At 36.2% G+C, this 15145-nt stretch overlaps 1 protein-coding gene across 1 annotated transcript in view; it reads left to right on the top strand.

Annotated features, from left to right (window-relative positions):
* LOC103254782 (collagen alpha-1(XXV) chain) overlaps positions 1-15145 on the top strand; it is a 134358-nt gene that overhangs the window by 33944 nt on the left and 85269 nt on the right. Inside the window, exons 6-8 of the mRNA XM_008052777.1 lie at positions 7774-7827; positions 9786-9812; positions 12777-12821. Of these exons, the coding sequence (XP_008050968.1) occupies positions 7774-7827; positions 9786-9812; positions 12777-12821 (126 nt within the window). The remainder of the gene's footprint in view (positions 1-7773; positions 7828-9785; positions 9813-12776; positions 12822-15145) is intronic.

Below are 15145 nucleotides of genomic sequence, written 5' to 3'. Positions count from 1 at the left end.
TATGTTTTAGTCTCCCAGTTGGCCAGTCTTGCTGCCTCAGTCTCTTACTCAGCCTTATATATAGTGCTTGACATCTTCATCTGGACTTGATGCGTTTGCTTTTCCTGTATTCATTCGTTTCTCCAACATCTATGTATTGAACAATGTATGTATAAATGCAATATCTACGCACTACAAAAGAGTAAGTAGTGAGCAAAATGGACCATGTCCTATGCTCAAACAGCTCATAGTCTAGTGGCGATGGGGGTGGGATGGGAAATTGAATCGTCAGATAAAATCCAGGATGCTCAATTACATTTGAATTTTAGATAAACAATCCAGAATTTGTAATGTGACTATGTTCCATTTAATGTTTGAGATATAGTTAACTTTAAAAATTGTTTGTTGTGTATCTGAAATTTAAATTTAAAGGAATGTCCTGTATATGTTTTTGCCAAACCTGGAAATTTTCACGGGGGAGACAGAAAAGAAAAACAAAATTGTATGTTAGGTAGCAGTTGGTTCAATAGAGAAAAGCACAGGGATATGCCTAACAGCAAGGTCATGGGCATAGGGATGGTGGTGTGATGGTGAGGGGGGACTCAAGGGTAAACCCCGTAACAAGGGGATGTTTGTACAGAGACTATAGGAGGTGAGAATAATCCCATGGACACTTGAGAGAAGCACATAGAAGGTCCCTTAGAGAGGATCCAAGTGCCAAGCCCTCGGCGGGCTCCCACTTAGTTTCCATTCTGAAATCTCACAGTATGTTGATGTGCTTTAATACTGCTTGTGCTCCTTCTGTGCCTTTAAAGACTTTTGGTTCATCATGTCTTTTAACAATTAAAGCATTTTTAGTTTAAACCAATGCTTTATAGAAATATAGTGCAAAGCTCAGGAGTTGGACACTGGAGTGCACTGTGATGATGCCACTGCAAGCCAACCTGGGCAACAGACCAAAACCCTGTCTCTAAATATATATATATATGTATATACATATATATATATACATATATATATATACACACAACTACAAGCCACATATATAATTTTAAATTTTCTGCTAGTGACAATGAAAAATAAGTAAAAAGAAACAAGTAACATTCATTTTTAGTAATATAGTTTATTTAACTCAATATATGTTCAAAATGGTCATCATATGAATTACTATTTCAGGATTAATAAAATTCACATTATTAATGAGATATATCACATTCTTTTTCTCTACTAAATCTTCAAAATCATGTTTTACGCTTAAGTTACATCTCAGTTAGGACTAGCTACATTTCCACTGCTCCACGCTGCCTGTGACTACTGGTCCCATATTGCAGCACACAGGTTTAAATTCTGCTCACATTCTCATTGCCAGACTGGAAAACCACTGTGACTGATGTGATGGTCAGCAGTAGGACTGCTAAATTAACTGTTTCCCCTTAGCATTCTGTATCTGTGAGAAAACTGCATTTCCTTCTATCTTTAAGTACTGTTTCGAGTTGCCCTTGAATAGCAGTCACTGAAATAATTTGAAAAGCCTTGAATGCTTTGCATTAGAGTTCTAAAGAGTATTGGGTTTAAAACAAAAATGAAAGTACAAGCCATCCTTCCTAAAAGTCACTCCAACTTACTTCAACTTAAATAGGGAAATGGTCATTTCGAGTGGTCATACTGAGAATAGGCTTAAAATTTATAATATAGTAGAGAAAACTCCATCAATCTGCCTGTAGTCAAAATGTTAGCTGCTGTTTTGCTTTATTATTATCAGTGGAATTTCCTCAGTATTTGTAAACATGAAATATGTTCAGAAATAGAGTACCCAACACACATGAGACTAGCTTCCTCCCACATACACACATATACAAACTAATTCCCACTTTTGTCTATACTTTTCTGATAAACTTTTATGCCAATGCATCTTTTTACTATTATGTAGTAGTATAATAGCATAGTAATTTTATCTGAAAAGGTTTCATGATAATATTTTTGTGCTACTATTGGAATATATTAATACACAATATGATATATGGTTCATTCCTCATTAAGACTTATCTTTGATTCCCATTTATTATGCCTCTTTATTAAGTGCAAGAAAACTTTGTTCATAAAAATGTTTCATGGACTCAATTCTGCTCCCTTAAGCTATTATGTATATATCTTTCCCCTCCTCAAATATAAGCTCTTTGGATACAAACCACCTGTCACCTATTTGATCTTTATATCTTAGAAAGCACTGACATAGAGTACATAGAGTACATAGAGTACATAGAGTACATAGTACATAGTACATAGAGTACATAGAGTACATAGTACATAGAGTACATAGGGTACATAGTACATAGAGTACATAGTACATAGTACATAGTACATAGTACATAGAGTACATAGAGTACATAGAAAGCACTGACATAGAGAACATAGAGTAAATTTTCACTGCCTTTGGTACTCAGAGTCACACAGCAGTTCATCTTAAACATTCTTTTCACAAAACCTGGAAAATTAAGTTTGGACAATAACAGAAAGCTTCATAACCCCCTAAGTTAATTTTAAATTTGTTTTTCTTGATATGACTTATTAGCAAAGTAAGATGCTGTGAGTCATTTTTCCTTCTCTTCATCCTTCCTTTCTTCATTCAAGAAACAGCTTTATTGACTGTTCAGCTTTAAAATATTATGAATAACTATTTAAATTATAAACATATGACAAAATGTTAAACTTTACAAAGGAAAAAATTCATTTAAAGCTGAACAGCAGTAAGCTCTCATTTGTTCTTATTAAAATAGTGACAAAAATAATTAAAATTATTATATCCAATGCTGATGAAGTTGTGAAAAAGTAACATAGAGCAGATGTCTATAAATGCAAATAATATTCCAACCCTTTTAGAAAACAATTTAGAAATATGCAGTTAATGCCACAAAATGCCGTAAGCATATGCAATATGCTTACAATTGCTTGATAATACATAAGCATAAGGAAGAAAGACTAGAAGGAGATGGGACAAAATGGAAGCAAACAATTATTATAGAGTGAAGGGATTATGGATACCTTTGGTTTTTGGTTGCCTTTTATGTTAAAGATTATTTTTAACAATATATAAAATCAGGCAGAGTGCGGTGCCTGGCTCATGCCCATAATACCAGCAGTTTGGGAGACCAAGGCTAGGGTCTGGGAATTTGAGACTGGTCCAGAAACTAGTTGTGACCTCAGTGTGACTTCGTCTCTACAAAAGAATCAGAAAATTAGCTGGGCATACTGGCACACGCCTGTAATCTCAGCTACTTGGGAGGCTGAGGTGGAAGAGTTCCCTGAGCCCCGTGGGTCAAGGCTGTGGTGAACCATGATTGTGCCACTGCACTCCAGCCTGGGCGACAGAGTGAGACTTCAACTCAAAAAAAAAAAAAAAAAAAAGTATATGAAATCAAAGGAAAAAAAGATCAAACTGTAGTCCCTTGATGTTCATATATATTAAGGAAAATGTTATACAGATTCCCAAGTAACATTTCTCTTCCTTGCTTCAAAATCTCAGCATGAGTTTTGTCTGGTTCCAGAGGCTTAACCATTTTTAAAAAATAACTCTGGCTACCATGGTTATTCTTTGAAAGTCTAAACAGAGTTGGTATTGTTCCCTGGCAACATCTCTTATTTGCATTAAATCATGAGTTATGATATTAGTGCATCCTGTAGTGGATTATTTGAAGAAAGCAGACTCTACAGTTCTTTTTCTGGTTGTGTAGTAAATGATAGTCGTCTTTCAGGGTGTATTCTATTTCCAAGTTCTTATCCTTTGTTGTATATTAATGGCATATCAAAATTTTTCCATAATGACCATCATTATTCTAAGTCAACATTTTTGTCATTTTACCAAGGACAGTGCAAGAGTTACAATTATTGTGTGAATTTATGCAGGAAGCAGTTTTTTTTCCAGGAGATTTAAGACGTTAGCAATTATAAAAATCTACTATAGTAGTCAAAGACTTTTTGAACGTCTAGAAAGACACCATAAGTTTCACATTGCTTAGTTTATCTGGTAGTTATTTAAAAAATCATCTATATGTAGTTTATATTTATTGTTATAGTCTATATGTTCTGGGAGGTCATTTATGAGTGGGGTGAATAAATAAGATAATAATGAGAAAAGAAATATTAATCAGCAATTCTCTCTTAATTTCTACTATTCATTCATTTGTCAATGTAACATGGTATTAAGAGAGCACATTTTAAGCCCAATCAAGATCTGGACAAATTACTTCAATTCTCTGTGCCTTAGTTTCTTCTCCTATAAAACAAGGGCTTAAAATAGTACTTACCTCATAGAAGTTTGTGAGACTTAGGTGAGTTAATGAATGTAAAAACTCTGGTACTTAAGATATATTATATTATTAGTGGTATATATGGTTTTGAAGCTGAGAACACAAATATGAAAATGGCACAATTTCTGCCCATCAAGTGACTTAGAAAACATTCTGAAAAATCTATTGTTTGCAGTGAACTTAAGGCTACTATAACAATAGAGTCTACTTTTTTTAAAAAACCAACTAAGAAGCAACTTAACTGTCCTCCATGAAGAGAAGAAAGTTGTCTGCTAGTTGGGGCACACAGTAAAGAAATTTACAATGTTTTCACGTAGAAACAGAATCCTAAATGCTATAAGTTTGAGCCACATGGAAGCATAAAGGGCTAGAATATCTTTCCTTTGCTTCTGGACACTTAAAGGGGCTCTTACTCTGGAAAACAATTGCTGCTTCAGAGTCTAGAAAAACTGGTATACATCACCATCTTTCTGAAATGGGAAAATTGTTTTATCCATCATCTTTTGCCCAAAAGCCCTATCTAATATGAGAATGAGAGCCTTAAGTCTGAATGTTTTATTCTAATCATTTTTACACTGAAATTGGAAAGAGAAACCAAAGCCATTTTTCACCTTTGTGCCAAATGTGACTAAATGAATTAAGTAGGTGGTTGTTCAAAGATGTGTTTGTTTTCCAAGACTTAAATATGTAAATGTGCATCTAAGTCCAATGTGAAAAATAGAATGCATTATTTTTTTCCAGACCTAGTCAATCACTTAAAAGTTTTCCACCAAGAGAATCTAATATTTTCAGATGTCTTTTGCTCATTCAACAATTTTTAAAATTATTTGTCTATTTATTTATTTTACTTTTTTTATTTTAAAGATGTGGGGTACAATTCAGGGTTAGGTATACAAATGTTCATTATGCAGGTACCCTTGTTGGTAAAGTGTGCCCCTCCTCTCCCCTGGAAGATTCCCACTACTGCCAATCCCACCCCACCCCCCAACAGTTTCCCACCAATGCCAATCCTTTTCATAGTATTATAATAATTGTTCAAGGTTCGCGTATGAATGAGAACATGTGATACTCAGGTTTTTGTTTCTGTGATACATCACTCAGTATTATAGACTCTAGGTCCATCCAGGTTGCTGTGAAGTTCATGATTTTGTCTTTCTTCATGGCTGTGTAATATTCCATCATGTATATGTGCCACATTTTTAAAATCCAGTCCTCTTTTGATGGGCAGCATGGTTGGTTCCATGATCTTGCTATTTTTAATAATGCTGCGATAAACATATGTGTGCAAGTATCTTTTTCATAGAGTGATTTGAGTTCTTCCTGGTATATCCCAGTAGGGGGATTGTGGGGTTATATGGAAGGTCTACTTTTAGATCTTTTAGGAATCGTCACACTGTTTTCAACAGAGGCTGTACTAGTTTACACTCCCACCAGCAGTGTGAATGTTCCCTTTTCACTGCATCCTCACCAGCATCCGTTGTTTTTGGAGTTATTGATGATGGCCATCCTGACTGGAGTTAGATGGTATCTCAGTGTAGTCTTAATTTGCATTTCTTTGATGACTAGTGAGGTTGAGCATTTTTTCATGTATCTGTTGGCTGCTTGTATGTCTTCTTTTGAGAAGTGTCTGTTCATATCTTTTGCCCACTTTTTTTTTTTTGAGTTGGAGTCTCACTCTGTCGCCCAGACTGGAGTGCAGTGGCCGCTCCCGGCCACCGCAGGCTCACCCTGCTGGGCTCCGGCGATCCTTCCGCCTCAGCCTTCCAAAATAGGTCTGTTTGTTTTTTTCTTTTTGGCCTGTTTGAGTTCCTTGTAGATCCTAGATGTTAGGCCTTTGTCAGACACACAACTGGCAAATATTTTTTCCCAGTCTGTAGGCTGTCTCCCCACTCTCTTGATGGTTTCTTTGACTTTGCAGAAGCTGGTCGGTTTGATGAGGTCCCACTTGTCTATCTTATCTCTTATGGCATGGGCACTTGGAATTTTGATCAGGAATTGGTTGCCAGTTCCAATTTCCATAAGGGTGTCTCCTGTGTTTTCTAATGTTCTTATAGTTTAAAGTTTTGCATTTAGGTCTTCGATCCATTTAGAGTTTATTTTTGTGTATGGGGAGGTAGAGCTCTTGTTTTAATCTTCTGCATGTGGTCAGTTTTCCCAGCACCATTTACGAACTAGATTTTCCTCTCCCCAGTTGTTGGTGGTGGAGGCTTTGTCAAAGATGAGTTGGTTGAGAAATTGAGGTTTTGCTTCTGGAATCTCTATCCTGTTCCTTTGGTCTGTATGCCTGTTCTTGTACCAATGCCAGGCTGTTTTGATTATTGTAGCTTTATAATAAAGTTTAAATAAAGTGTGTTTCCTCCCGCTTTGTTTTTATTGCTGAGAATTGTTTTGGCTATTTATGTTAGTTTATGTTTCCATATGAATTTCTGTATTGCTGTTTCCAGGTGTGGGAAGAATGCTGCTGGTAATTTAATGGGTATTGTGTTAAATCTGTAGATTGCCTTAGGTAGGATGGACATCTTAACAATGTTGATTCTTCCAATCCATGAGCATGGAATATTTTTCCATTTGCTTGTGTCATCCCTGATTTCTTTGAGCAGTGTTTAATAGTTTTCATTGTAAAGGTCTTTCGCAACTCTGATTAGGAAGATGCCAAGGTATTTCATTTTTTTTGTGTGTGGCTATTGTGAGCGGGATTGTGCTTTTTATGTGGGTTTCTGTTTGTTTATTGTTGGTGTATAGAAATGCAACCATCTTTTGCAAATTTATTTTATATCCTGAGACTTTTCCAAAGTCCTTTTTCAGTGCAAGGAGGTATCCCACAGATTCTCTTGGATTTTTGAGGTATAGAATCATGTCGTCTGCAAAGAGGGATAACTTGACTTCCTCTTTTCCTATTTGGGTACCCCAATCTCCTTCTCTTGTCTGATAACTCTATCTAGGACTTCCAAAACTATATTGAACAGGAGGAAAGAGAGTGGGCATCTTTGTCTTGTTCCAGTTTTCAGGGGAAATGGTTCCAATTTCTGTCTGTTTAGCAGTACACTGGCTGTGGGTTTCTTATAGATGGCTCTTACTATTTTCAGGTATACTCTATCTATGCCTAGATGTTTGAGGGTTTTTATCAAGAAGGGGTGCTGAATTATATCAAAAACTTTTTCTGCCTCTAATGATATAATCTTGTGGTTTTTGTTTTTACATCCTCAACAAATATTTATTTGATGCTTATAATGTCCCCAGCAACCACGCAATAATTTCCATTGGTAAGTTTCTTCAGCTTTCTTAATGATAAGAAATTAACTCTGTTGTATTCTTGCTCTCTTGCATATGAAATTTTGGACCTTACAAGCTTACTTGAAGTTACACTAATAATCGCTTATTCTCTATTTACTTCTAGAGCATTGTTGGATGTTTATCTCCTCTAATGATCTGTATAATGTATTAATTTTGTCTATTTTACTTAGTACTATCTATTTTTTATTTTGAGGGTGAACCCGGGTTGCCTGGAGTAGTAGGACAGAATGGAACACCAGGACCAAAGGTTAGTGCAAATAAAGGCAAGCAGAATCATTTAACACATGAATTTTCATGAAATGGTAAGTCATTACAATTTTTTAAAATCTTCCACTGGTTGCACTTGAATGAACTTTTTGGTCAATAGTATAATATACTACACTGCAGAACTTTGTGACTAATGAGTAAATTATATTTGTGATTTTTATTATCATTAGCATGTAGAAAAAAACCAAATAGGATACGATCACCTAAAATCCACATTGTGAAATACTTAAAGTAATATTGAAAAGCCCATACTATTGTCTTTTTACCACTTACTGAGCATATAAAAACATAGGTCATGTCCACACTGCCTAAAATCTGCATATTTGCAAACTTTACTAAAGATGATGTTCACAGTGCCACTGAGGCTTTTCCTTAAGATTTGACCACCTCCAACCCTTGCACAACATAACCAGTTAATCAGATGAAAAACAGAATAAAAATGTTTAAAATTTTAAAATGAATGTAGTCTGAATTACTACATACGGAAAAAAATGTAATGAGGATTTTTGGGGGGGATTTCAAATTTTCTTTGTTTCTTGAAGAAAAAAACGAATCTGTTAAATAAAAAAAGATTTGGTGCAATTTAGTTTAAACCATACAGGCAGACAAATCCCAAATCCTTTGATGAGTGGATATCCCTTGAAGTACAAAACTGATGTCTAATCCCATCAGCTGTGCTGGTATGTATCTGTACCCGCAGATGCCTGTCAGCTGATTTTACAGATCACATTGCGATTGACAGGCACCTAGGACAGATCTAAAATTTATAGACCTGTCCTTTGTCTTTCAGGAGAGAAAAGAAAATATTCCTTCAGGGACTATAGTCATTTTGCTGTCTTCTTTCTTCTCTTGCTTCACACTAAAAAGCCAAATGATAGGAGTTAATGCTTAATGCATGTTCACAGTGCTATTCTTGTGTTGCCTAGCGACCACCAGGATGAGTGTTGAGCAGTGAAGGTGACCAGAAATTCAGGAGACCAAAGGGTCAGAGTGAGTTCTTGCCTCTAAACTGACTTCTGCAGTAGGTTTTGGAATAAAGACTCTTGTCTCTAAACTGACTTCTGCAGTAGATTTTAATTAAAACAACAACAACACAATAATCACCTTATTTCATTTTTTAAAAGCAGTCTGATCTCGTGGCAACTCTTAAGCTTTTCATAGGGAGCTACTACCATAATGTTTATGACTTGCTTTAGAATTCTTCCACTCCAGCCCCTGCTCCTTTCCTGAGCAATGTGGATATGAGGTTCTCTTCAGAGTGCAGTTCTGCATTTTAGTCCTCATACTATCTTGTTCATCATTTTGAGTAAGGACATCTCTCCTAAACATCCTTAAACTCTGCCCTATTCTAGTGGCTTTCCTGAAGGTATCAGTGTCTCCTAAAACAAACCTGACCTGGAACATACCAGTTACCAGCAGTTAAAGAGAGCTCATGACATTATGAAGAGGTTCAAGATTATAACTAGTTATGATCATTTTAGGCAAAGACAGATTGGGGAACTGTACTGGGACACAGAACCCCAAGAAGCTCATGCCTCAGGCTTTGAATAAAAGGCGTTGTGGAAGGACACGCTAGTCCATCCTATTGATTCTGAGTTTGGGCAGAATAAAAACAGGTAGACTAAGAAGCCTCTCAAGATACTGAATTGCCACACCATCATTCTCCCTAGCGCCCCAAAAGCCAGTGTCTGGATGATAATCTTAAAATACACTTCTTTAGTCCTACAAAAGCAAAAAATTAAGACGACATTTGATGTTGATATCCATACTCAATTTTGCAGGAAATTCATTTTACCATTTTTTTCATATAGCAACTATATAGCCAAAATAAAAAGTGTTACACATAGTTTACCTAGAAAATTCAATATCTGTTTTGTTTAATAATAGAATTAGGTGTTTTATGATTTAATGTCACCCAATCTCTGTTCTTTTACTCAGGGAGAACCTGGAGAACAAGGAGAAAAGGTGAGAATGGTTCTGCTTCTATTTATCTTTTTCCCCCCAAAGAGATGCCCATACTGAATTGGATGAATGGATGGATGGATGGATGAATTGATAGATATGATAGATAGATAAATAGATATAGACATAATAACCACTTTTTCAAACTGTTAATTAGTAGAAGGAGAAAACAGTGTAATTCTCATGTATGGACAAAAGTGTGGGTAAAATGTTTTTTTAAAAATGAAGAGAAAGGAAGCTAATTTAAGCAATCTATGTTAGGTTTTTAAATGGCTCACAAAAATGCTTAGCCTGCAAAATCTCTGTTTGACCTGCTTGCTAATGCCATTCCAATGCTTCTCTAAGCATCCACACCTCTCTCTAATGCTTCTTATGTCACTGGGTTAAAAGGATACAGATGTTTACCTGCAACAATTTGAAGGTTGCCCACAAAGAATTCCCATAAAAACCAAAAAGAGAAACAGGAGAAGCAGGATGTTGCATGTTGAATTTCACTTAGATTCCTTTTCTTACAACTTTTGGGCCTATCCTGATTATTTCTAGACTCTCACCATATATTATGGCACTTATTTTGCTGGTTCTCACACTATTTCATAGTGTGAGAGAAGTGTGCTGAATAGGAAACTACCAAGATGCTGCCTCATCCTCTTCATAAATGATATAATCTTTCTGACAAATCAGTATTATAACTTCTAGTCCCAAAAGAAGTCTATCTGTAGACATTGAGAACAATTCTTGATTGTAACTGTATTTTTCAGTATTGCAAAGCAAAAACGAAAAAAAAGGCATTTATTTAAATGGAAGGAGTGCAAAATATGAGTGGAAAAGACAATTTTATGAGGGGACAGTTCAGTCAAACCCTTCCCTTCACAACTGCTCTGAGCCAGTTTTTGTAATAAGAAGGCTTTTTTGTTTGTTTGTGGTTGGTTTTTTTTTTTTTTTGAATAGGATTTTCAAGCAATTTTTCAAAAAGCATGCAAATAAACAGCCTATCAAAGGTCGCACATAACAAATTACCAATATACTTATTTGGCTTCCATTCAGTTCGTGGTAATTAACTTGAAATTAATTAGTCACTGAATGATTCTTTTGTGTAGAAATTGAGGGAATCGGAGCAATAGCAGCACTGCCCCAGGCATTCATCAGAGAAAGTGTCCCAGGCTCCATGACCTGCTGTGATGTCACAATAGACAAATGCCCAAGCAGGTTAGCTTCATGCTTACTTGAAACAATTAAAGAAAATAGAGAGGCCGGTCTCAGTGACTCAGCCTGTAATCTCAGCATTTTGGAAGGTCGAGGAGAGTGGATTGCCTGAGCATGCGGGTTTGAGACCAGCCCGGGCAACTTGGAGAGACCTCATCTCTACAATAAATCAGAAATTCCCCCGGCGTTGGTAATATGCGCCTGTAGTTTTGGCTACTTGGAAGGCTGAGGTGGAAGGATCCCCGGAGCTCAGCAGGTCGATGCTGGAGTGGCTGTGAATATGCTGTTGCACTCCAGCCTGGGCGATGGAGTGAGACTTCACCTCAAAAAAAAAAAAAAGAAAGAAAGAAAATACAGAGAAAAAAAGTGAATGTCTCCTACTCCGACCTCCTTTGTTCTCTCTCCTCTCCCTCCCCCTAAAAACACAATTTTTTTTGTCTTATTTTGAGAAAATTCTTAAATAATAGAAAATAATCTTATTCTAGCCTATGGCACATATGAACAATAAAGCATTGTTACTGCTGATGGCTATCATGAACGACTTGTGATGTGTCAGACACTGTCTTAGTTGCTTCACCCAAGCATTTTAATTATTTCTTAGAACTGCATAAGGTATACTTACCCTTACATTACACAGGAGAAACCTGATACAAAGAGAATTTCATTTGCCTAGTAGGTGCTGGAATCAGGCTCCATCTCCTTGGCTCCAGAGTTCATAACAATACCACTATAACATTCTGAAAAACAAATAATTCAGAATTTAAGTAAGAAAGCATGGATAATAAGTGAATGCCTTTTTCCCAACAGATTGCTTTGTGGGTAGAAAGGAGATGTCGGCGAGGGAATAGGAAGTCTCAAAAATAACGGCAAAAAAGACATAAACTGACTTTTAAAAAGTTTCTAATAAAATATGACATCTATTTCACAAATGCCAACCACATAGACCCAGATAAATACATATTCAGCTCACAGGTTTTGAGAACCATGTCATGTACTTTGAGGCCCTGGAGATTTGAGATATGCGTGGAGACTGGGTAGGATTTATATTGATGGGAAGGGAGAGAGGGATCCAGGTGACAGGAATGGTGCCAAGAAGTACCCAGAGGTGGTAAGGCATGTGGCACATTCAGGGGACTATCGAGAAAAAACCTTGGTTTAAGTGGAATTTTTGCTTTGTTTTGGTTTTTTGAGTTGAGGTCTCACTCTTGTCACCCAGGCTGGAGTGTAGTGGCATGATCATGGCTCACCCCAGCCTTGACCTCCTGGGGGGCTCAGGCAATACTTCTGCCTCAGTCTCCCCAGTAGCTGGGACCACAGGTGTGCACTTCAACACTTGGTTAACTTTTTTTTTTGTAGCGACAGGGTCTTGCTATGTCACCCAGGCTGGTCTGGAACTCCTGGGCTTAAGCAATCCTCCCACCTTGGCCTCTCCAAGTGCTGGGATTACAGGTATGAGGCCCCACGCCCAGCCTGAGTGCAGCTTTGAGCAGAGACAGAGTTAAAGAGGCCTTAGGGCCCAAACTATTAGAAGGTAGAAAGATAAATGATTATTTTCTGTTAATATTGAAACTGTACAACCACGTTCGTTTTCATAATAATTTTTTTATCACACAAATGACCAAGTAAAAGTATATTAACTCTGTAGAGCATTTGTAACAGATTTTAATATACAGTGTTTATGAAAGAAAACTTCAGGTAATAAAAAATACTCTTTGCTTAATGACACCAATATATTATACATGCATTATTTTTTTTCTTTCTCAGGGAGATGCTGGAGAGAATGGTTCCAAAGGAGATACGGGCGAAAAGGTACAGTTTTGTGCAAAATGAAAGGGTATATGTGTGAGCAAGAAATATTATTTCATGTTTATGGAAATGGGAGACTTTAAGAGAGGTAAGTGAAAAAGAGTTGCTTAATATGACATGGGCACAGATCATTCTTTAAGATTAGAAAACATTTATATATTTGATTTGTAACAGGTGATTATTCCACTAGCTCCTATCCACAGCTCTAAATATTTTGACAGTAAAATAGTATGTAAAAAAATCCTAGAAAATATGTTGCTAAGTTTCCAGTAATACACGGTTCAAGGAATGAAAATGTTTATTTGTGTGTAAATGGGACACTCCCTCTATACACAGGAATATTAAAATAGAATTCCTTAAGTGCTTCAGTTTGTCCCAGTTGTAGGAGAGAACATGTCAGAGAATTGGGACAAGATTTTAAAGTTTGATTATAAGTCAATGTCACTTGAGTAGACCCTCTAATGTTCCTTAAAAGTTTACCTCAACTTGAAATCCACTAAATCTGGCTATTTTGTCAGCCTTTGCATTCAGCCTTTGGGGAGGGGGGGGCTTTAACTCGTTATCATTTATATTTATAAGTCTCTTGACTTATCTTCTGGGCCCTTTCTTTTTATTTTCCAGGCTATCATTATAGCTTTTGCTTAGATTCATACTTCACAGACACCTCTGACATAGGAAGGACAGTTCGCTTCACTTTGTGTTGTCGGTTAAAAATGAAGAAGAATTAGATTTTTTTAAAGAACTAGAATAAAGTTAGATGATTTTTTAAAAATAAATCAAGCTAAGTAATTGAGTAATGAAGAAAAGATTTATTTAAGCTTACAGTTCAGAATAAGACTATTCCACTTTGAGAATTACTATAACACAGATGGATAATGGTTAGTTGTAAAAACATACTCACAAAATAAAAAGAAATTTATTTTTCTTCTTCTCATCAATATTAATATAAATATGGCATGGGTGGTAGGCATAAGTTAATGTCACCAAGTAGCAGTTGTGTTTGTATTTGAGGAGTAATCTAGAAATGAGAGGACACTCTCGGTTTCAGGTAGATTAGGGTTTTTCAACCTCAGCCCATTGAGATTTGGGGCTAGATAATTCTTTGTTGTGGAGCTAGCAGATGTTTAGCATTATTCTTGGCCTCTACCCACTAGATGTTTATAATGCCTCTGAGTTGCGACAACCGAACATGTCTCCAGACATCACTAAATATTCTCTGGAGGACAAAGTCAGCCACAGTTGAGTGCCACTGCTGTAGGCCCATTTTATTATCTGCCAAATTTAAGTATCATGCTGCAATCAGATGTGACATGAATATGTTTAATACAAATGAGGCCAACAGTATACCCTTCTACTCTCCAAGTCAAAATTTGAAACCCTAGCCAGGTGTGGTGGCACACACCTATAATGCCAGCACTCTGGGAGGCCAAGACGGGAGGATTGCTTGAGCCCAGGAGTTTGAGACCAGCATAGGCAACATAGCAAGACATAGTCTCTAAAAATAATAATAATAAAATAAGCCAGGCATAGTTGTGCATGACTGTAGTCCCAACTACGCAGGAAGGATTGCCTGGGCCCAGGAGGTTGAGGCTGTGTGAGCCATGATTGTGTCACTGCACTCCAGCATGGGTGACCAAGTGAGAACCTGACTAAAAAAACAAACAAACAAACAAAAAACCCTAAGTATATAAGCCTAGATGTTAGTTTCACTTTCTTGTTTTTACTTAAAAGCAGAGGTCAATAAATGCCAGAAAATAAATATTTTAGGTTTCGTGGATCATATGGTTTCTGTGGCTGTACATGAAAGCAACCATAGACAATATATAAACAAATAAGTAAGTATGACTTTGTTCCAATTAAATTTATTTCTGGACACTGAAATTTTAATTTTATGTAATTTTCATGTGTCATGAAATATTATTATTGTTTTTATGTTTAAAATTTACTTTAAAATGTAAAAACCATTCTTAGCTCTTAGGTTTTGCTGGTGGTCAGCTGAATTTGACTTTAGTTGCCAACCTCTGCTTAAAAGAAAGGAAATATTCTACATGGAAGGCAGTATCTTCAAGTAAAAAAAAAATATATATATACCAAGTCTAAACTATGCCTATGTGGATTTATGTAAAGAATTTTATGTTTATGATATGTATTCTTAAAACTTCATTTTTGGAATATAGGCCAGTAAGTATTTCTTTAATCATACATTTTTTGAAATTTAATTTTACAATAGTAAAGCAACTTTTTTCTTTGAAAAGAGCAAGTTCGTCTCAAAGGAATACTGTTCTTATTTTATATATTAATGTGAATCATTTGCCTTACTGACTCAC

This window comes from Carlito syrichta, unplaced genomic scaffold, assembly GCF_000164805.1.
Source record: "Carlito syrichta isolate Samal-C Ts95f unplaced genomic scaffold, Tarsius_syrichta-2.0.1 Scaffold287500, whole genome shotgun sequence".
Classification (NCBI taxonomy): domain Eukaryota; kingdom Metazoa; phylum Chordata; class Mammalia; order Primates; family Tarsiidae; genus Carlito; species Carlito syrichta.
The sequence above is the reverse complement of the archived record's forward strand: the minus strand, read 5'-3'. Positions and strand labels throughout refer to the sequence as shown.